General features: G+C 38.0%; 1 protein-coding gene across 5 annotated transcripts in view; it reads left to right on the top strand.

Moving 5' to 3' along the window:
• ZFAND3 (zinc finger AN1-type containing 3) overlaps positions 1-24,467 on the top strand; it is a 331,317-nt gene that overhangs the window by 266,381 nt on the left and 40,469 nt on the right. For 4 of the 5 annotated variants that reach the window (XM_027601467.2, XM_027601468.2, XM_027601471.2 and 1 more), the window contains one exon: positions 5,326-5,391. The exons of the other annotated variant lie outside the window; for it this stretch is intronic. In XM_027601467.2, the coding sequence (XP_027457268.1) occupies positions 5,326-5,391 (66 nt within the window). The remainder of the gene's footprint in view (positions 1-5,325; positions 5,392-24,467) is intronic. 5 annotated transcript variants of the gene reach the window in all.

The following is a 24,467-nucleotide window of genomic DNA, read 5'->3' as shown; positions in this document are numbered from 1 at the left end:
CTCCTTGACAGTCCATTTTTCCTAATTTCCTAATCCAGTCTTTTAACACGTGGTATAACTGCAGCCAATGAGGGCTATGGATCCAGGAGCCAAAAATAACCAGTCATCACAGCTGTTTTAAGAAAACCTTTCTGGGTAGATTGTTGATCTCTATTATTTTCAAGGTTAAGGAGAAATACTATTTTTCTGTATTTACTCAGCCTTAGATTTGGAGTGCCTAAGATGATTGCCATCCTAAACGCACCTGCCTCCAAGACTGTGTTCTCTGCTTCCTCCTTGAGTCATAGTCTTCAACCAGTCTATGGGATTGACTACTACAGAGGGGTAGGCTCCCAGGTTTTTTTGACATGCTCAGTAACTCTATAGGAGGCTGATAGAAAATTTGAGAATTCTCCTTCAGCTTGAAATATGAGTGTTGATAGTTAATGGGATACCTTTATTCAGTCCTTCTGGATTTGCAGGTTATAGTGAAGTTAGTATGCAGATTTAACCCCTGTCTTCAACTTTACAGGGCTGAAATTAGTACTGTTTCTCCAAGAAAATCCACTACCCTATTAGAAACGCTATAAAGATTTCTTGTTGGGAATACAGCTGAAAAATTTTATTTCATACCTCTCATGTGGAATTGCAAATGTAATCCATAGTGCTACATTATGTATGACACCTTTAATACAAGAATAGAAACATCCCTAGAAGACAAAATAGTGCATTCAGACTTCTGGTCACAAACCACAAACTACCACAGATATTATTTACTTGCAAATTCCAGGCTCTAAATTGTTGAAACTTAGAAAAAAGTCCTTTGAATGTAACATCAAATGCAAAATGATAATCTGTCATTAAATATCTGCAGATGGTGAAGAAGTTTGAAAAAAGATATTTAATATGCTTTAGCAAAAGAAAGCAAAAAGAACTCATGGTAATTGACTAAAAATTAGTTCAGGTTGGTTAATCTTGATATCATCTGGTTCAGAATCCCCAGAGAGCCTTTCATTAAACAAGGAACTTTAGCTGTGGGTTTTTTTTTTAATATTCAGAAACCCAAAACTTACTTTTCCAAACTCAGTTGCCACTACTATAGGCTAGAGGGTAATGGTGTAAATAATTCTGTGCTTAGATCTTTTCCTAAGTATGATCACACTGAACACGTAAAACACATGTACATACACATACATCACATTCATTTATAGAACCCAGTTATGAAGAGGCTTCCTTACCTTGCTCTTCAATTATTAGCTCTGTCTACCCTGCTGTTTGGAAAGAAAAGGGAGAAGGGCCAAAATTAGGAGCAGGGTTTACAGTGACTTATTGGACCATATGCTACCCTTTTCAGGCATTAGAAAGCTCAGTAAAGAAAAGCCAACTCCATTCCTTGATAGAGCAGGTGCCCTGACTTGGACCCTTACTATTAAGTCTCAAAATTATCTTGTTTGCTATAACCACATGGCACCCATGTTATATTTTTATTGTGGACAAAAACTTGAAAAGCTTCCCCTTGAGTGGTCCTTAATTTTCTGTATTCATTTTAACTGAGTTGATTTGTAATTACAGATGGTCCCTGACCTAACAATGGTTCAGTTTAGGAATTTTAGACTTTACGATGGTGCTAAAGCCATATGCATTCAGTAGAAACCATACTTGAAATTTGAATTTGGATCTTTTCCTGGAGAACTTTGAATTTGGATCTTTTCCCGGGCTAACAATATATGGTACAGTACCCTGTCATGATGCTGGGCAGCAGCAAGGAGAACAGCTCCCAGTCAGCTTCACCTTCACAAGGGTAAACAACCATACACTTAGAACCATTCTGTATCCATACAACCATTCTGTTTTTCACCTTCAGTACACTCTTCAATATCAAAACTTCAGTATAAAATAGGCTTTGTGTTAGATGATTTTGCCCAACTGTAGGTTAATGCAGGTGTTCTGAGTACATTTAAGATAAGCTAGGCTAACTGTAATATTCAGTAGGTTAGGTGATTAAATGCATTTCCAACTTTCCATTTTCAACTTATGATGCCTTTATCGGGACATAACCCCATTGTAAGTTAAGGAAGATCTGTAATTGTATAAAGGTAGGTATAATCTCCTGTGATGACTATTTTTATTTGAGAGTATAGGCATTTTGTATGACAGCACAATTAGTGTAGAATATATGTGCAGTGCTCATATGCATCCATTCTGGATTTTAAAGAGTTTCATAGGTTATAGTCTTCCAGACCAAACTTAATTCCAAGCTTTCTGTTTATAATATTGTCCAATTATCAAAGCTGGGATGTATTATCACTGCTAGTTACTCATGCTGTCAATTTGTTTTGGCTCAACTATGGTTCTATTTGTACTTTACTGTAATGTAGTGAATACATTGGATTGGGTTGTTAGTTTAACAAGCTCTCTGGAGAACACTTTCATGATGATGCATGTTGAGATATGCTAGGTAGCCTTAAAGTTATTTGCGTATTTGCCAAAACCTACAGAAATTCATTCATTAGGTTTTAAAAAGAATCAACTCTCAACCCACAGATTGAGGTAAAGATTACATTTGTAAAAATGGGTGTGTTAATTCACGAGTCCCAGCTAAATTTCTTCAGGGGTTTTGATTTGACCAATTTCTCCCTTCTCTCATAATTTTATTGGATGAATTATTTTACGTCCCTTTAAAAAAGTATTCTGATAGTTATGCTGTTACTGAATCTTGTGCTCCATGCAGCTCACAGTGTTATGGGTACTTCGTGATCTTGGCCAGATATTGAACTGGGAGTTAAAGAAAATGTTAGAGATTGGAACTGACTGGGCTGTTAATATTTACATTGTGTTCAGCCGGTTTTAAAATGTGTGCTAAAATCACTTCTCTGCCCACCCCCACCTATTGCATCAAAATTTCCAGAGTCTGGGTCTGGGAATCTGTTTTGAAAATGCTCCTTTGAACTTTCTAGATTCTGGAAATGTTCTAATATTTTTATCTGATGGTTGTTAACACAAGTATATATACGTTAAAAGCCTTTAGTGTGTCTCTTTAAGATTTGTGCACTTCATTCTAGTATTTCATTCTTTCTGTAATACCTCTTTTTAATTTTTTTTTTTTAATCAAGTAAACTACTCCCAATGCAGGGCTTGAACCCATGACCGTGAGATCAAGAGTCACATGCTCTACCGACTGAGCCAGCCAGGCACCCCTTGTAATACCTCTATTAAAAAAAGGTTTATTATAAAAGACACATTATTCTCCTTATTTCATCAAACAATTCTCAGTGGTTACTTAATAAACACTATTAATTGCCCACTGTTCACACAGTCATGACCCAAGAGTAGATGACAAAGTGGCTGTTGGCTCTTGGGAGCATAAAATATGGTGATAGAGAAAGTGATGATACATAATATAAAGCTTTATAGTTTATGAAGTCTTTTTGTACAGATGATCTCATCAGCACTGTGGCTTATAGGCAATTTACTATCCCCACTTTTTTGTTAAACTTATCCCGGATTACTCAGCAAGTAGGGAGTCATTGCAGGACTTTAAATTAAGTCTTCTATAACAGCCTGTAATTCCCCAGAAATAAGAATGCTTCAATTAACAACAACAAAAACCAAAATCAAAAACCTCACATGGAGGCAAAAGCAAAAGTGTTTTTATGGAGCTGTAGAAGCCATTATCCAGAGGGTTCTTAATGGATATGGGATTTGTGTCAGATTTTCCTACAGCTCATTGTCACTCCATGTTGCCTATTTTTCATGTCACAGTTGTCCATTTGGACTCTGGAATTTTAGTATGTTAAGTTTTCTCTAGTGATTGTAATGTATGTAGAAATATTTTTCAACTGAAATGCCTTGCTCTTTTAGCCTTTCTAACTTTGGTTTATTCTTGCCTCATTTTCAAATTCTTCATAAGTATTTCCAGGAGATGCTGGCCAATGATGAATCTTGTTCTTCCTGATTACATTTAGCATGTGTTACTTGTTCCATATTCTTTGGCACTTGGTCATTTCCCATCCAACTCTTTATTACCGTCATGTATTGTTCTTTATTGTACACAAATTTTGTCGTCCTAAAAGGGTTATAAGCTCCCCGAGCATGAGACTATCCCATGTGGTGGGCACATAGTAGGATTTTCTAAGTGCTCCTTGACAGTAACAATACACTTGCTTGGTTTTTCCTTCCTTTTACTGTTTACCCCCTGTCTTCCGCCCACTGAAGTTTGCTGCTGTTATGGCCTTGGTGTAGGAAAGAACGGACTAATGAACTTCTTAGGTGGGATCTCTAGGTTCCTAAACCCATGGATGGTGGTGGCGTAAACTCTAGGAATAGGGCTCAGAGCGCTTTCACCTTTCTTTTCTTTTTAATGGGTAACTTCAGTGATAGAAAGTCTTGTCATAGTTGGCATACAACTATGCCAAGAAACCATATTTCCCTTTGCTAGTCCTCATCATCTGAGGAGCCTTTCAAAATACTGTAACATTTGCCTGTGTGTTTTATTCCTTTATGATTCATCATCACTGCCCCTCCTAGGGCATGTAGAGAACCATTGGTATTCATGTTTATACAGTAACTTCCTATTTCAGAAGGTAGGGCATGGCCCCCAACATGGGAGGGTTGGAGTATATATCAATATCAACTTAAGAATTTGTTGGTGGTCCTGATTCTGCAGAATGAAATTACTGCTTTTCAAGCCCTCACCTAGGAACTGACTGTATCTCTTGCATGCTCTTGAATTATGCTTATCCACCAGATCTCTGGGCTCACAGAGATTCCATAAAAGGCCCCTCTTCCTATCATACTCTTATAATTAAGCCAGATACTCTTCCTTGTTCAGTAATACTCTCTTTATATATTAAAATGATCCTTAGTTTTTTGTAAAACAGTGTTTTGTTCCTTAGGGAGTTTCCCCTCTTTAAATAAGACTAGTTTTGCAATAAATTCAAAGGTGGGGTGACCACTGAGATCAACTTCAGAGGGAGTGCTCCTGCTTATTGCTCTGTGGAAAAACTCATCTCTCTAAACCTACTGGTAATTTCCTGTCACATGGATTAGAATTCTAATTCAAATTTTATCCTCAGCTTCTGAACATTATGAAACTCCATTGTTATTTATGAAAAGCACGTTATGATATAGAAAGAATATGGACCTATAGTCTGAAGAGCTGAACTGAAATAAGGTCCTTAGAATTAACCTTCCACCACCACTAGCACCTCCATCTTTCCCACTGCCCCTCTTCATGCATATTTGCAGGTTGATCCCTGCCTTTTTCGGTTTCTCTTTATCCAAGATAGCAACTTTGGGCATGTAGAAGATATGTCCTGACTGATGTGCCTGCCTTTCTATTTCTAGGTGGGCCATGCACAGACACAGCTCATGTCTCGTTAATCACACCAACCAAAAGATCCTGTGGTACAGGTACGTACATCATTCTTATCTGGATTCATTCTTACCTGGATTCTTCACAGAAATTAGCTACTGGTTTTAACATGGTGTCTTTGCCAGGGTACTAATTTCTTCCATCAATTGTCAATTGATGTATTATGTGCTAAGTATTGGGAGTGGAGGTGGAGTGACGAGGGGTCAGAGTTGTGCTCTTTGAGGTCAGATGGACATTAAAATTTACCTACTTCCTAATGTTTGAAGAATATTATTAAGACATGAAACATACAGAAAATACAGATAATTGCCTAGTTTCTGGCATGTGTCTAATTTGTCTAAGTCTTGGACCTACTACAAAAACATTACTTAAATAATGGAGCTGGAGAGTGAAAGAAGTTTTGTAGTACAGATAATGTATATTTTAACTTGACAATTATAGTATCCTAATAGTTTTAGAAAATATTTTCTCCCCTTCATCTTAAAGCCATGAGGTATGCTGAAATCATTCTTTTTAGATGCATGGAATCCCAAAAACATCTTTGTGCATCTGTGACATTTTTATTAAACATGAAGTCATGAATCTTGTAGCTTTCTGAAGAGCAGTTGTAATGCCCATTGCTCCCTTAGTCTGTAGCTTAATTTATTTTAAACAATATTTGCCTTTTCTAATAATGCTGCCTGCTATTTAAAATATCTTAAAGATTATATTTGGAAGAGTCAAAGTAATTATATTGTTTTTCTAAAGGTCACAGTTAGAGTCTTTTTCACAACTTAAAAAGTCCTTTTAACTCCCCAGCAGAAATAGCACAAACTATTTCTGTGTACAAAGTTAAACTAAAGCGTCAGTCCCTTTAATGATCGTAGTTTTGATGTTAAACCTGAAACAGGTCTGTCCTTGCACAGTTTCAGAGTAATGTCCAGGCATTGAACTCTAAAGGAATTTAATTTTACTCTTCTACACCAGTTTTGAGGCAAGAGGTGTATGAGATTGTCCTGGCATGCTCTCATCCCTCCTGTGCCCAATACCCGAGCTCCCCTGGGTAGTTCCTGGTTGAGGTAGAAGAGAACTGTGCCCTGGGTTAAGGCCATCCTGACTGGCCCGTGGGAAGCCAGCTTCCTACACCCACTCCAGGCAGAAGCTTGAACACACTCAGAGCCCTTTGATTTCAGGCCCAGCACTTCACATGCACAGTATACTTTAGTCCTTCTTCTTTCCTTTCTTTCAGTCTTGGCTCTCAGGGCAGAATTTACCATTGGCACTACCAACGTGTTGAGGTAGTTAAGGAGTGGGCCTCGAATACATTGGGTCATCCTGAGAGATTTAGAAAGGAGGCTTATGTGCTCAGCGTAGACACTGATATTAGTAGGAACCCTTCCTGAATATCATGTGCTTTTGTCCTTCATTTTCTAGGCAGATCTCTTTCCACTCTTTTGCTCCCATACGATTTTGTTTATCTAAAAATAGTAATGGCATTTATTGCATGCTTACTACATTACCAGACACCATTCAATATGTTTTACATACATGCCCACATAATCTTCAGAACGGTTCTGCAAGATAATTATTCCTCTTTTATAGATGACAAAAATAGGCACTCAGAAAGTTAAGTATATTTCCTGGGGTGGTGATATTCCTAGTAAGTAATAGAGTCAGGACTTGAACACAGATGTTTTATTCTTTTATTAAGTTTTTAAATTTAATTTCCAGTATAGTTAACATAGAATGTTAATTTGTTTCAGGTGTACAATATAGCAATTCAACAATTCTCTACATTACTCAGTGCTCATCAAGCTAAGTGTGATCTTAATCCTCATCACCTATTTCACCCATACCCCTGCCCACCTCCCCTCTGGTCACTATCAGTTTGTTGGATACAGATCTCTCAGATGCTAAAGTCTGTGTTGTTTTCCACTACATAATGTTTCTGCTTACTGCATTTTATTGTAATTACTTATACGCCCAGCCAGACAGTGGAAAAACATATCATTGGTGAAGTATGGAGAAAGAGAAATAAGATTTTGAAACACTGCACATTGTGAAGTAGTTTTAAAAATGTGAGTTCTAGAAACAGATCTGATGTCAGATCCTAGCCTAGCCACTTACAAAATGTGATTTTGAGTAAATAAGTTAACATCTCAAAATGTGTTCTTCATCTGAAAAATGGGATGATAAATCTATCTCATAGGTTTGATGTAAGAAATAATATACATAAAGCTCACATAATTGATCTTTAATAATGGGAGCTGCTATCATACTATAATCACTAAAGATTATATGTGATGTTGATGGTATTGATATCACATTAATGTTATTTCAGGCAGAAAGAAGAGTAGATAGAAGTTTACAGAATGGATTGCCATATCTAGTTTCATTTTTTTTTTTTTAAGATTTTATTTATTTGACAGAGAGAGACAGTGAGAGAGGAAACACAAGCAGGGGGAGTGGGAGAGGGAGAAACAGGCTCTCTGCTGAGCAGGGAGCCTGATGTGGGGCTCAATCCCAGGACCCCAGGATCATGACCTGAGCCGAAGGCAGACACTTAACAACTGAGCCATCCAGGCGCCCCTACCATATCTAGTTTCATTAATTGATTTCGTTGATCACATTTTTTGTTGCATGTCAGTGCTATATTAGGAACTGAGGTTAATATGCACATGATAAGGGAGGCATTGAGTTCTCAGTCACACATTCCCAGGCCTCCTTTTAGGTGAATATAATACCTCTTAACTAGAAAGAGATTGAGAATTTCTGGCTTGGAAGGAAATTAATGCAATGTGCAGTTCACTCCCAAAAAGCCTGAAGGAAAGTTGAGATTTCTTAGCATGGACATTTAAAGGCCATCAAGTTCAGCCTGCTACACTTTTTTTCAAGAAGCCTGCCTGTGCCCCCTCAGGCTCCTTGAACTAGCATATGGCTTCTGCCTTACACAACGGCCCTGACTCTAGAGGACAGAGCTTCCTGATTTTCAGAGGTAAATTAAGTGATTTGCCTTAAGAATGACGGGTTGACTTCCATCTTTCTGTCCTGGAATGAGAAGGTTGCCCATTATGGGGATCCTGGGCATTTTTTTATGAATCACCACCAGTTACTTATTGTTGTGTTGCCGGAGTGTCTTGTATTCTTTATGTCTAGTCTTGAAGAGTAGTACTCAGTGCCTCTAACACTTGCCCTGTGGTGCTTCTGCCACAGTGGATACAACAGTAGTTCTCCTAAAGATCTCTCAGACAGGCTTTAGACATAGATGATCAGTGAGTAATTACCTTACAACCACATGTTACTTCTTATGAGCTGTAGAGTGAGACCCTCTGAATTAGACTACACCAACTCTTCCCAACCAATCTATCCATACAAGTTTGGACCTAAAGCAGCCTCTAGCATAATAATGATGTTATAGGGGCACCTGGGTGGTGGCTCAGTTGGTTAAGTGTCTGACTGCTGATTTTGGCTCAGGTTATGATCTCAGGGTCGTGAGATCAAGCCCCACTTTGGGCTCTGTGCTGGGCGTGGAGTCTGCTTAAGATTCTCTCTCTCCCTCTCCCACTCCTCTACCCCGCCTCCACCCTCCCTCTCTAAAGATAATAATAATGACAATAATGATGATGACATTATATTAGAAAAAGGATACTTAGGGCATACAATATATAGTCTGTGAGGTATGGGGAAAAAATAGTAAAAGCTCTTCATCTCAGCCTTTTAAAATTTCTGTTTTCCAGATTCAGTTCATAATTATATATTAGTCTATGCACATAGTTTAAAACCAGCAAGTACACATAGAAATATATATAATATTAAAGGTACATAGTCGAATATCTTAGAAACGTGTACACTCAGAAAAGGTAAGTGACCTCTTCAGTAAATAGGTCATTTTCTTTTTAGTACTTTGACAGTTAGATATGAAGATTAGCATTAAACTCATTATTATATGGCTTTAATACGTCAAGGCCTGAATGTAAGCCTGAGTGGTTATGTCTCTATTTTTCAAGTGACGACTTTTTGATCAGAGGGTATTGTAATTTAGAGGCATAGACAGCAGTATAGCGTGGTTGGTCTATAACCATCAAAATGAGAGTGGGAACTCTTTTTAAGCAATTGCTTTGTGAGAACTATGAGTCTAAGAAGCAGTTGTAAAAAGGAGCGGTAGTGGCAAATGAAAGATCAGTTTGTATTTGTGAGCTAGGTGAGAGGCTTTTCTTTAGATGCTGGCTTTTAGCCACATAGCACTATTAACATTTAAACTCTTTGTAATCTTTAGATGGGGGAAAAAAGAACGCACTGTGATCATTGTGGTATTTAAGCAGAGAAAAATGAAGTGAGAATTGGGAAGTGCTGCCAGGTCCCAGGTTGCTTTTGGTTAGAATGTGAGAGTTAAAGCATTTCATACCTTCAGATTACTAGAGAGAGCTTACTTTTCTTCCAAGAGCTCAGAATGTTTTGCACATGTTCCCTTGTTAATTCTCACAACATTCCTGCCAAGAATGAGTATATTGTGAAAGAAAGAGTTCACTTTCCTTGGCAACAGACCACCAGAAGATTCCCTTTTGTCCTTCATCTTTTTTTATACGCCTTAAGCCAAAATGTTGTAATCTGAGCTATGGTCATCTCCTTCAGACAACTTTATTTCGAAGATATTTGGATATTTAGGTGAATATCTATATGAGGTCATATTTTTATGTTTAAAGTGCCTTGTGGGACAGGACGAAAGTTTGTTGCCTTTTCATAGGATTTCTTGTTTAAAGACCTATAACTTTTTCTTCATAAGACTTTTTGACAGAGAGTTACAGCAAAAGAAATAAGTTGTTTTGTGTTTCATTTATTGGAGCTTGCTATTGTTGAACCTTAAATTGTAAGCTGTAATTGACAGTACCATGTCTTCTCTGAAATTTTTTTTGGAGAAATAGTCTCTTTCCACTCGGATCCTTGAACAGTGACTAACTCAAGGACCCTGCTTCTAAGTGGGGCATTAACCAACTCTTTGCTCTAGGCCCTACCTTGAATATATGAAGGGATAGACTTTTTAGCATATGAAAAAAGGAAATTGCTCCTTTCCTAGTTCACTACTCTTATGTACCTTTACTTTGTTTTTTCATTTTATAGTCCCTTTAAAAAAAAAAAGATTTTATTTGAGAGAGGGAGAAAACACAAGCAGGGGAAGCAGCAGAGGAAGAGGGAGAAGCAGACTCCCTGCTGAGCAGGGAGCCTGACATAGGGCTCCATCCCAGGACTTTGGGATTATGACCTGAGCTGAAGGCAGATGGTGAACCACTCAACCACTCAACCGACTGAATCACCCAGGCGCCCCTATTATAGTCCCTTTATTAAGTTAAAATAAGGAAAAAAAGTCATAGGCAAGTTTACAGACTTGATGATACTGTCAACAACCTTTTGGTTTACCATATCTGTATTCACTTTTACTCTTCTTCCAGCAAATATGTTGAGTAAATAATATTTTCTCTGATACAATTGAAAAAATGATGGTTTTTAAATGCTGTGTGTATGTTTAAAAATGTGATTATAATTAGTAGAATAGCAAGTAAAATAACCATTTGTGGGACCATAAGGGAGCTGTAGTATTGCCTGAGATGAAAGCAGATGGGACTAGAAACTGTCCCATTAAACATCAAGGCAGGTTTTTGAGAAAGTATCATCAGTTCCACTCTAAGAAGCATGTTAATTCCTTTTAACTGTATATCCCTTGTGTGCTTTCTTTTAAAACTTTTCTTTTTTCTTTATTCTTTTTTCCTTTCCTTTTCTTTCCTTTCCTTTTCTTTTCGAAAGCTCATGTTGATCCTTTGGAGTTACTTTTTTTTTTTAGTGTGATGAACAGTGACATGAACTAGATACCTTTGTATTGTTCATTGTTTCCCTTTTTCCCCCCAAACGTTTTCTTGACTTCTCTCAGACAAACTGCTTGTGATATTGTCTGTTCTTACAAAGACAAGGGAAGAGACCACCTTTCACCTGGGAGTTACAGAGAAGATTGATGTGCTGAACACTTTCCACATCCGTGTTCAGAAGCCAGTTAAAGGGAAATGTTTCATTGTTATATTACCAAGAGGTTTATATAAGATCTTTTAAATTGATTCAGAAGCTAAAGGGTGGTAGTGTTAAATCAGAGGTGGCCCTGTAAATCTGAGAAATACCTACAGTTGTGTGTTTTATCTCCTGGTAGAGTCAGTATTCATGGAAACACCTCAACCAGCTGTATGGATCAATATTACATACTGTTAGGTGACCCTTCTGTAAAGGATGCTTTGGAGCTTTAAAGAGATGTGGCTTCAGGTATGAGTTCAAGTGTAATTCAGTTCTCTGTTTCATTCTTTCTCCTTGGTCCTTCAGGTATAGCTTTTCCCTCAGGTCTGCAGTATCAGCATTTGAGACAGAAAATTAGAAATTTGACCTACTTATGTAATATGCAAGTTCCCATCAGGAGACTATTAGGGAAGATACAAACCTTTCATTTTTTATTAGCATTTAATGTAACCATTGAAGAAAGATCAAAACAGTAAATCTGTCATGGCAAAGAAAAAAGGATTAAAAAAATGTTTTACCTTGTGCACTCATCATCTTGGGTCCTAAAACAGGACAAAATGGATACCAAATATTTGGCAAGATTGCAAACATTTCTCTAGTCTAAAAGGTCTGCGTTTCTTTGTTTTACCATAGGAAACAAGCCAGAGGTTATCATGGTATGCCTTAGATACTGTGTGGTTTTTGGCAAGTAGGTGGATAACTGGAGAAAGGAAATAACCTGCTAAATGCTTTTTCCTGTGTTGGCTTTTATTTTCTGTAAAGACATTCATCTGCCTGACTTGTTGCTTATATTAAAGAATAGAATGAAGTAGTGAGGCACTGTATAAATAGATCTAATATGATTTGATAGTCAATATGTAAATAATAGCAGGTGATTTTTAAAGTACCTCACATGATGTATAGATTTCAGAAAAGGTTGGGGAGAGCTTACCTGTACCTGTAAATGAGAGTTTGGTCCCATTGCCGCCAATTGATGTGGTTGCATTATAGGCCAGCTAGACATGTAATGATGTGTAAGTTTGCTGCACTTGAAGCCAGAGGCTTGTTTTAGAGGACTTGAGTTTTGCACATAAGAAGCAGTAGCTCCTCCTCTGAAAAAAGGCTGACCTAAGTGAATATCAAGCCTGGGCGCCAGTCTTATCAAGAGGCATTTTTGCACTTTGATGGATCAAAATACACTCCAGTATTAAAAGGAAAAGGAAGTGTGATGAGGCTTGCTGCTGTTTTGGATGTGTATATATGAGAAGCCTGGGCTTTGGTGCTGAGCTACTCGTGGTCCACATGCTTTGTGCAAATTCAGTTTGCTTACATCCTTGAATGCAGTTACAACTGGTGTGTGTGGGGGGATGTGGGGTTTTTTTTTCCATTTATGGTCATTTATTTTACTTTATCATATCTTGCACTCTTCCTAAGGAGAAAAGCCTTGAACTTCTATTAATTAGCTGCTCTATTGCTCTACTGGGGCAAAATACCAGAGCCAACACTATTTGAAAAGGATATCAAGGGAATTTAATACCGCTCTCCTCCTTTGAAACTTCTGGGTTTTGGGGCAGGGTGGATGTGGGGTTGCTTTAGGTGCCGCTCCATAGCACATATGTGCCTGTTAGAGGGCAGCATGTTAGGAACATAGCTTTCCCGGAGCAGTCTTACCAGAAGGAGCATGATAGAGCAGCCATAGAGCTGCATTATAAATCATCTGAGCCTTGCAATGATACTGCCCATTAAGGAGACTTTTTTTTTCACCCTACTCAGTTCCTGGCTGTACTAATAGAACAGCACATCAAGCAAGGCTGTAAATAAAAGTTATTACCTAATAGGTGGGTACCGAAGTGGAACGGACAGAGCTGAGGCATGGAGGCCTTATTACTGCTCATCAGCAATTATAAACAGGATAAAGTGTCTGGGACTTGCGCTGATGCAGCGAGGCTAATAGAGGCTGGGAATGACACTCGCTGTGATAGGATGATGTATGCTGATGGGTTTTTACTGCCTCATCGTGCTGCTTGCTTCCAAGACAAGTCGTGTTATCCGTTTTCCTGCTTGCTCATCTATCTGAAGAGACAGTCCCATTGCCTGTTCTGCCACCAGGTGGGCTGGCGTTTATTCCTCATACTTGCGTCTGTTTCTGAGGCACTCCCCTTGTGAAGAGTCTTAAATATTTCATAATCACGGCCGATTAAAGCTGTAATCTTATTGTATTGCCTACTGTCATGGTTATAGATCACACCTTCAGAAGTGGTTGCTTATGTGTAACATAGGACCAGCTGAGACACTCTAGTCAGTCAGCCAGTCCAGTACTTTATTAAAAGACCACTGTGACAGAGTCCTGTAGTAAATTCTGTAGGAACATGCTAAAGAACTGATAAGCATGTGTCTTGCCCCTGGCAGCTTATGCCATAAAGAGACAGAAAAAGTCCAGAAGCATAAATACAACTAATTCCAGCCTTAGAGAGCAAGAAACGTAGCTAAGGTTTATTTTTTAAAGTGAAGACAGGGAAGATAAATTATGCTAATTGCTACAAAAAATAGCATACTAATGTGGTCTTTTTTTTTTTTTAAGAATTATCTTCCTGATGAAATGCTAAAGTTTAGTTCCTTAGAGTCAGTAGGAATGATAAGAGGACCCTGGATTGTGGAGGCAAAGTCTAGCAGTAGGATTTTACCGTCTAGTGAATGGAAATCTGCAGGTGTGACTTGGCAGTGCTTTTGTGTAGCAGATAAGCACCTGATACTTGGGAAAATTGAGATACAGCTGTGTTCAACTTTAATCACTCACCTTCACTAAATCACAGTAATTAGACCTTTGAGATAGGAGAAATCTGTAGCACAGTCACAGAGGAATGCTTTGAAAAGGGCTTACCAGTTTGATCCAGGAGTTTATGAGCATTCTGGTAGTTGAGTTGTCATTTGTGCCTTTAAATGAATACACCTCTTTATGCATTACCTTCAAACTAACTTACCAGGAGACGTCCTGCTGTTGGAAAAATTGTGATATTTCTATGGAGTTCTTTGATGCCTTAAATTATGCATAGGTGTGCCTCATTTTAAAGAAGCTTGATATATGATAATCTCAATATTACAAACCAGATAAACTAAGAATTAATGTTATGAGAGTCCTTCAGTCTGTAAAATTCTTGTTATTGTGCTAATGTGGATAAGTTTTCCCTTTTGCATATAAAGTAATAATTTGACTTATTGATTCCTGCTTATCCCTTTTTTTCAGAGTGTTTTGTGGGTAGTGGACAGTGGGATGGAGGAAGAGAGATAAATTGGAGAAAAATGTTTTTAAATAATGATAGGATTTAATAGCTAATTAGAGTTGGCTGAAGAAAGAATGTGAAGTTGAAAAACTGGGGAACTGAGAGAAGAAAGATACGGCTGATGGCAGGGAAAGAGTGGGAAGAAAAACTGGTTGAAAGTATTTCTTATAGATAGTCTGGTCTAGAAGTCATGAATCTAGGAGCAATGATTAAGGGTGTGAAAGTGGATAAGGGAATGAACACAGAAGAACAAGGGGCTGCTAAGGACTGTACTTGGGGGGATGGGAGAGAGAAAAAGAAACCAGCGAGTTAGGGAACCTAAAGAAAGGAGAAAGCTCCATACGGGATTATGAAAGAGGTACGAGAATAGGGGCTGAGGAGGTCCGAGGACTGAGGAAATTGTTGCCTGTAGCTATTAGAGTATCATCAGGAAATCTGGAAGGAGTTAGTGTGCTGTGGTGGGAAACCAGAGCCTATGACAGGTCCTTAAAGAGGGGTTTGATAACCAGGAAATAAGGGCATGACACAGGAGTCATTCAGTGAAAGAGTTAGGGAAAAAACAGTAAGTAGTGGTGGTTGGAGGAGAAATGGAGTTAGACATTTCTTGACGTGGAGGTATTGAAGATAGGGAAATATTTTGCCCTTGTTAAGATACAAAGGAAAGGATGATCCGGCTGTCCCACCACTGGGTATTTACCCAAAAAATGCAAGAACACTAATTCAGAGGGATATATGCACCCCTATATTTATTGCGGCATTATTTACAATAGCCAAATTATGGAAGTAACCCATGTGTCCATCGATTGATGAATGGATAAAGATGTGGAGTGTGTGTGTATACACATGCATATAATGAAATATTATTCATCCATAAAAAAGAATGAGATCTTGCCATTTGCAACGACGTGGTTGGAGCTAGAGAGTATAATGCTAAGAGAAATACATCAGTCAGAGAGAATCCAGACCATATGATTTCACTCGTACATGGAGTTTAAGAAACAAAATGACCAAGCAAAGGGGAAAAATGAAAGAGAGACAAAGACAAATCAAGAAACAGACTCTTAACTCTAGAGAACAAACTGATGGTTACCAGAGGGGAGGGGGGTTGATGATAGGGATCAAGGAGTATTCTTGTTGTGATGAACACAGGGTGATGTCTGAAACTGTTGAATCACTATAATATACACCTGAAACTAATAATAATACTGTGTGTTAACTAACTGGAATTAAAGTAAAAACTTTAAAAAAAAAAAGATACAAAGGAAAGGTACATGGAAAGAGAAAAGAATAGAAAATGTTACAGGAGAAATAAAAGAGATAGACAAGCAAGATTACTTAGAGGCAGAAAGCCAGGAGCATTAGTTGCCTCCAAGAGTATAAGGAAGGAGATACAGATATAGATAAAGCGGTGCTCTTTTTAATGTGCAGGTAGCTTGGGCACCCTCTCATCCCCTAGGTTTCCTGAGAACCACAGCTTTCTGTTCGAAGCTACCCTTTCCTTTTGTCTTCCACTGGTGACTAAATCATAAATCACAGTCCTGACTTTGTTTCAGATAACTTTTAGTTTGAGAGGACTAAACATTTTTTCTTCTGACCCCTCCCCAGACCCAAATGAAATAAAAGCACAAAAATAACATGGAGACTGAACCATATAATATATGGAATAAATATAATTGTGTGTGTTTAACATAATCAACACTATATAAAAATACATAATATAATAATACTATAATAACCATAATTGTGTGTGTTTAACATAATCAACAAAAGATTTTTAAAAATTTTTTTCAACAAAAGATTTTAAACACATTTCTAAACATTGTAATGGGAATGGGTTGAGGCTGAAACTTGGTGACTGCAGGGGTGGCAGCCACTGCTTGCACAGAAAGTCATGAGAAGCAGGGCAGAAAACGGGGGTCCACTGAAGGTGTATTTGTAGGAGGAGGAAGGAAGGAAGGATAGAGGTCGGTGGGCTCTAGAGGCAGACTATATGGATTCCCCTCCCAGTTTCCCAACCACGTAAGAGGAAGAACTGTTGGACCGCTCTTTGAGCCTTGATTTTCTCTGTAAAATGACAGGTCTAACTGTAGAGTTCTGAAGGAAATGAGATCCTGCATTTAAAGCACCTCACATAGCGCCTGATAAATGTTCAGTAGGTAGTAGAGATGTGAACAGAAGGTACCTGATGATGAAGGAGAGTGAGGATAAACTTGAAGGAGTATAGAGGAAAGTGAGAAAGAACTTCCAGCTCCAGTAGTCTGGTTGGAAAAAGACCTGGAATCAGAAACTGGTGATGAGGCCCCCGAGGCCAAGCAGATTGGAGAGCGGAGGTCAGTGAAGTCAAGGGAAATGGGGAGAGCTGTTAGCAGTCTTTGTTGAACACATGAGGGTTGTGAATGACAGGAAGCCCCAGAAAACTCTTTCTTAAGAAAACTGGACATCAGAACTGGGAAAATCAAACTTCTTTTTTGTTTTGTTTTGTTTCTGGGCCTAGTTTTAAAAAGTAAAATTTTACTTTTGTGTGTATTTGTAGAAAGAGATTTCACGAGCTTGACTTCCAAAACAAAACAAAAAAACCCTTATATCCTGAACTCTTCTCTAAGCTTTTATATTATAATTGAGAACTCCTCTTCTTTCTGGGGCAAATCACAGTTTAGGAGCCCCTGAAGGTTGATAGTTTTCTTGTGGTTAAAATCTTGATAAAAAGGCTGGCTATTGCTTTCAAACCAATAACATGAAAGATCTTTAGCCAATAAATTCAGTTCTTTATGATTAAAAATCAGACAGTTTAACCTTGGAAACATTTTTGTCACAGGGAACTTCATATTGTGATTAGTTATCTGAACAACCAAGTGCCTCTGTGGGCTCAGTTAACCAGTCTCCCACTATATATGTATAATTATTTTTAGTGATACACACACTCTACTATAAAAGCTTCTTTGGCCTTGTGCTCCCTGCCGTTCTGAATTCTCTGTTTCATTACCAGTATACACCCACAGAGTTTCAGAAAGCCATTCCCAAATAGTAGAACCACAGCTCTGAATTTTAAATAAACCACATCTCTGTTAGCTCAGTGGATAGGGGAATTAGTTACATGCTATGCATTGCCCGCATCCATCTACCCCATCAAAACGTATTAAAAATGTATACACATCTAAGCAAGAAAATGGGGCATTTAACTCAGACTGTGTTAATTTTTCTGTTATTTTAGCAAGGAATAAAGAAAGAGAATACAGCAGACAGCCTTTAAGATTTTTACCTTGAATGTAAATACTTTTTGAATCCCCAAAAAGTTTATTAATAGCCTACTGTTGACCAGATGTTGACCAGTATTTACTTGAAAAAATATATTGGGAACTGCTTTTTTGTAAGAGAATGTTGAACAACTCTTTTCCAAAGATGTTATTGTATTACAACTTGAATTATATGGCCAAATATGCAGGGTGGCTTTTAAAAGAAAGGTGGCCTGGGGAGGGAATTTGTGTAGTACTGATTTGAATGGGAGGTGTTAGCTGCAGCAAAGTCTGTTTTCCAGCTTGGCATTAACTGATAGTTCCTGTAACTGACGAGGATTCAGATATACTTTTTCTTTGGCCTCCTGTTGATAAATCCATTTCTAGAAGATTAAAATCACATCTTAAGGTCTTGGTCATTGTCTTTCCTGGAACAGCAGTTGCAGTATTTGATGCAATTAAAAATGGGTCCTTACTGGATTGGAAGAAGACTAAGAGAGTGACATGTAAAAAAGTCTGTGACTAATCATTAAAGTGTACTTACAGATAAGTGTTGATCTCACTACAAACCTGGAGAAGCATGAGCGTTGACCTTACTGTTGATTACTTGCTACAACTATCTTGTCATGCACTTTCCCATCAGTCCCAAGTAATGTCAACATTTCTGGGAAAGAATTCAGCAAGCACTTTAGCCAATCATCTGCAAGTATGGCTACCCTGGAATATAATTTTTTAAACACAATTTCAGATTTACAGAAAAGTTAACAAGACGATTACATCAAATTCTCACTTTACCCACCCCCACCTCCTATCCCCCACCCCCAGTTCACTGGCTTTTTTTACTACCCCCCCCAATGACTCTGTGTGTGTGTGTGTGTGTGTGTGTGTGTGTGTGTGTGAAATCCATATCCCTAACTATTTCAGTAAGTTGCCTTTGTTATACTAAAAATTTCAGTGTGCAATTCTTAAAATCAAGGTTTTATCTTAGATAGCCACAGTACAATTCACAAAGTTGTGAAGTAAACATTGATATTATAATACATATTTGATTTTCTAGTATGGTGGTTCACAGCGTGGATGTTATGGTAAATAATTATTTTAATGAAGAGTGCTGATGAGCAAATCCATTGAATTGAGGTTAAAATGTTAGGCACTTTTCATAATAATTTTATGCAGAATTCTTTGCCTCTAATTTTCCAGCTTGTCTTACAAATGGGATTATTTCTCTTTCCTTCATAAGCCATTTTCTTAAGGGAGCTCTCTTCAACCCTCTGTATACTTGGCAGTACCTGCAGCAGCCCTGACACAACCCTGAGTAATGAATACCTAATGTATTCATTCAGGAAAATCAGTTAATAGGTAGACAGACAAAGCTTTCTCTGGACAAGCTTTATCATCATATGTTAAGTTCTGACTTTAGGTCCATTTAGTCTCGCTTGAGGAAGAGTAACAATGAGGCACAGAAGTATTTATTCATAAGCTGGAGGATTTACCCTGGGAATAAGGAGTCAAACGACCAGATCTTGGGTGGAAGAAACAAAGCAATAGGTAGAGAGAGGAGCTGAATTAAGCTGATGCTAAATTAGAAACAAAAACGGTTTAAAAACAAATCAGCTATTTAATTTTAGCTTCTACTTAGTTATGTATTCAAGCTGATTTTTTTTTAAATAGCAAAATATAAATGTTCAAACATTTTTCCCTTACATTAAACCTGGACCACAGGGCACAAGATGACCGTCTCTTGTTGCAAGATTACCATCATTAAGGACTTCGTCCCTGTTACAGAGATACTCTTTGTTGCGTTGTTGTTGAGCACCAGTGGAGTGCTAAATGGAGTGCCATTCTGCCCCTGCCCCTGTCCCTGGACGCTTGTGTTATTAGCCAGACAAGCAAAACAGTTGGACATTAAGAACACTCACAGGGAGGGTAGTTGAGCTTCATAGGAGTGAGATGATGGATGTAGGAATATTTGACTTTTTATATGTGTGTTTTTAACAAAAAGCCAAAAATTTGAATTAGTGTCTCACTCTTCTTTACCCATTTTCCCACCCTACCCCTATACTCAGTGTTTCTCCATAAAGAACAGCTGTTTTCAGTCTTCTTGGCAAAAGGCTCATGACCGGATCAGGTGTAACCCTTAGGCAAGTCATTCATGCTGTGGAGACCAAGTATTGGGCGGGTTGGGGGTGGGGGGAGTCCATTATTATTTGAAGACTTCTGGACTGTTCCTTCCTTTCAGGCCTCTTCAGATATAATCAATGGTAGAAAGAAATGGCTGTAGTCACATGTACTGTTCAGTTGCTCAGGACAGTTGTATACATTTGAACCTTAAAAAACACGGGGGTCAGGGGCACTACCCCCCCAGTTGAAAATCTGGATGTAACTTTTGAATCTCCAAAAACTTTACTAATAGCCTACTGTTGACCAGATGAAGCTTTACTGAGAAAAGAAACAGTTGATTGATAAGGTATTTTGTATGTTGTATGTATTATATACTATATTCTTACAATAAAGCTAGAGAAAAAAAGTTTTATTGAGAAAATCTTAGGAAGAAAAAGTACATTAACAGTACTATGTGTCCAAAAAACAAAATCTGTGTATAAGTGGACCCTCTTTAAAGCAGTTTAAATTTGTGTTAAGGGTCAACTGTAGTTTTATAAGGTATAATTTGAAAACCTCTAGGCTTCATGTAACTGCAGAGTAAGTAGCAGTCTTAATCCATATTTTTAGGCAGTTTAACTTCTAAATGAGTATTCTGAGAAACTGAATGAAAATAGTATGCCTATCTTATACATAGTTATAGAAAAATATAGATAATTCATGGATTCTCTCAAATTTCCCTTTGGATAAATGAAAAACTGTGGCTGGTCTTAGTTTTTTGGAAATACTGGAAAAGAGAGAACAGAAGTTCAAGACCAATCTTAGCACTCTGAGAGTCTTAAAACCTTCGTGGTCATGGACTGAGGTTTGTGGTCAAAGAACAGAAATTAGGGGACTTTGCATGTGAATTTTGAGAAGTATATGTTTGTCTTGGGTTTCTTAATCTTGCTTCTCTCTCTGTCTCACCTTAATAGTGTTACCTTATTCTATACTGATGTTATAAATGTAATATTTCTTAAAAAAAATCAATGCATTATAATGTTGTTGAACTCTAAAATACCCAAGCAGGTTATAAAAATGAAAGATTATCTGTTGAGGGTAATTTGTCAGTTACAGTGAGTAACTGAAAAATCTGTGGGGAGAAGTAATACGGTCTAGTTGGGTAGACAGGACAGGTCTTGCTGATGGAGAAACTAAAACAAGGAAGTGACACCTCTGTAGGATGGAGTTCCTGGTGATACCCTTTAACTAAATAGTGCAGTAGGAAAACATTTAGCCAACAAAGATGGTGGCTGCAGTTTTTCAGATGAACAAGTGGTTTATGGCTAATCCACCCTCATCTGCCTTTTTAAAGAGACCTAGTATATGACCTGTAGGGAGCATCAAGGTAGTTGAGAAGAGAAAGCTTTGACTTTTGTCTGTGGGGTTCATGAAAAGGCAAGAAAGCATGTTTTACCATTCTGACCATTAAAAGAAATAAAATTTCAAATGAAAATAACTGGCTTTCCTTTTGCTATTAGGAAAGTCCTTTTTTATATCATCCTATAATAGTAAAGAAACTTTTTTTGACAGATTTCTAAAATTAACATGAGAGAAAATTAAACACAAAGCTGATTTTGTATAAATTAAATACTGTGAGTACAGTCCACAGAAATTCAGAGAGTTTGCAGGAATGGGAAGAAAATGGTAGAAGGAGTAAGTCTTATAAATCATATTCTAAGAGCAGAGGACAAGTAGGATTATCAAGAGATGTATCTAGAGAAATTGCACAATTTTATTTAGATAAGAAGATTCTAAGTAGAACAGATAGGGGTGCTTGTTTCTGTTCCTATACTTGCCCTAGGATCTGCTCCCCTTCCTCCACCCCTGTCCCACCTGAGGCAGCTGGGTCTTTGTGTACATAGGAGGTAGGAGAAACTGGTCTTAGCAGTTAGGTACTTCCATGGAAGGTGCATAAGCAGAGTGTTGAAGTGTAATAACCATTGGAGACAGGATAGCAAAGTGGTTAAGAGCAAGGACTCTAGGCCACACACCCTGGGTTCACACTCTTCACTCTTCTTCTTACTAGCTTTGTGTGATCTTTGGCAGTTCACTTAACCCGTGCTTCAGTTTCCTCATCTTAAAAGATGGGTAATAATAGTACCCACCTCATACCCTTGTTACGAAAGCTGAAAGAGTTAATATATGTACAGTAGTCTGCCCGTGGCCTCCTTTCCAGCGGTTCCCTTTCCACAGTTTCAGTTACCCACAGTCAGCTGTGGTCCAGAAGCAGATGATTCTACTTCTGACATATCAGCAGAAAGTTAGTGGTAGCCTGAATCTACATCATAACGCCTACATCATTCATCTCACGTCATCTCATCATGTAGGCATTTTCCACATCACATTATCATAAGAAAAGGACAGTATAATTTTGAGAGAGAGAGGGAGGCCACATTCACATAACTGATAGTATATTATTATAATTGTTCTATTAGTGTTGTTAGTCTCTTACCTGTGCCTAATTTATAAATTAAACTTTATCATAGGTATGTACGTATAGGGAAAAAGACATTGTATATTATAGGGTTTGGTACTATCCAGTTTCAGACATCCACTGGGGGTCTTAGAATGTGTCCCCTGCAGATAAGAGGGAACTACCGTAAAAGCATTTAGAAGGTGCTGGTACAAAATAAGTACTTTATGTTAATACTTATTGTAGTTATTACTGAAGTTTAACTTAAGGAATCTCTTTTATCATGCCCCCCTACTGTGATGGTTGCCTTAAAAGTGAACTTGGACAAAAGGTTACTGTATGATTCTATTTGTATGTCCATATATATGCCATTCTTGAAATGACAAAATTATAGAAATGGAGGGTAGATTAGTGTTTGCCAAGGGTTGCCAGGGAGCAAGGGGGGAAGGAGGGAGGTAGTACCCTGCTATAAAAGGGCAATGTGAGGGGCCCTTGTGATGGGTATAGGTTGACTATATCCATATGCTGTATATAGCTTGACTGTATCAGTGTCCTACTGGTGAAACTGTATTAGAGTTTTACAAGATGTTACCATTGGAGAAAACTGGGTGAAGGATACATGAGATTTATTTCCATTATTTTTATAACTACATGTGAACCTGTAATTATCTCAGAATAAAACAATTAATGATAAAAGGAAAATGGGCTTGAAGGATTCCTGATAGAGAAAAGTTGGCAGTTAAAGCCATATATGTGTCTGAACAGACAGATACATATTAAGGTTAATAAACATGATGGAAGGAAAAATTTGAACCAGTTGGGATTGAAGAGAGGGGGAAAGATAAACAACAGTTTTATTTCCCTAAAAACCCATCATTGGTGTTCTCCAAGTACCTTTGCACCTGAGACTGTGAAAGGGTCTACTAGCTGATACGAATTTTAGTAAAGAGAAGAAGGTAGATGAACAAGTTATATGCAAAAAGGTATTTTTAAAAACAGGCTCCACAGAAAAGAATGTGGAGATGACAAAAGTAAGCAAAAAACCATCTGTCTACATATATACAATATAGTTCTTAAGATCAAGAGATAACTTTTCTGACCTTTCTATTTCTTAATCACCCGCCCAACAGAATTTATCACTTCCACATTTTGTGTTCATAGCATTCTGTTCATATATTAATATGCCACTTACTATGCTATAGGTTTATTTGTAAATATGTCTTTCCTTCTGGATCGTGTCCTCCTTAGGGAAGAGATCACTACCATATGCAGGTCTCATTTGCCAGTTCAAAGCCCAGTGCCTGGCATACACTGGGCACTTGAGAAATAATTAATGAAATATTGGCTGTTGTCATGGCTCTGAACAGAGTGGTCATTGATCTTAAGGCCTAAATAAAGTAGATCAAATAAACTGAGAATATTACTCTACTTAATGAGTGTGATTGTTTTTGTAAATGAATTTTCCTGAGTTTTTGCTTTGTGTTTTTTAATCTGGTGAAATGTTTCCTTAGGTCTAAAATAAGGAAGAACTTAATTTATTTTTATTTATTTATGTATTTTTTAAAGATTTTATCTATTTGACAGAAACACAGCGAGAGAGGGAACACAAGCAGGGGGAGTGGGAGAGGGAGAAGCAGGCTTCCTGCTGAGCAGAGAGCCCGATGTGGGGCTCGATCCCAGGACCCTGGGACCATGACCTGAGCCAAAGGCAGACGCCCAACGACTGAACCACCCAGGTGCCCCTAAAATAATGAATTTTAAAGAGATGAGTGATTTAGCAGTAAAGAGATGTCTTATAGCAATAATTAACAACAGTATAGTCAGTCCGGAGAAGAAGGGCAATCAGAAAAAGGCCAGGAAGCTATCAGAAAGGAAATAATTGGAGGAATGACTTGTGAACTCTGGGACCAACTTTAGTCACAGGGAATGCCATCATACTATAAGAAATCATGGGCTGCAACACTTGGAGCTAGCTCATCTCCTAATGTTTGCCTAAGCCTCCATTCCTTGCCCTGGCATAGATGGACTGGGCT

Source organism: Zalophus californianus, chromosome 7, assembly GCF_009762305.2.
Source record: "Zalophus californianus isolate mZalCal1 chromosome 7, mZalCal1.pri.v2, whole genome shotgun sequence".
NCBI classification, from domain to species: Eukaryota; Metazoa; Chordata; class Mammalia; order Carnivora; family Otariidae; genus Zalophus; species Zalophus californianus.
Note: the sequence above shows the minus strand (reverse complement) of the source record. Positions and strands in the feature narration are given on the sequence as shown.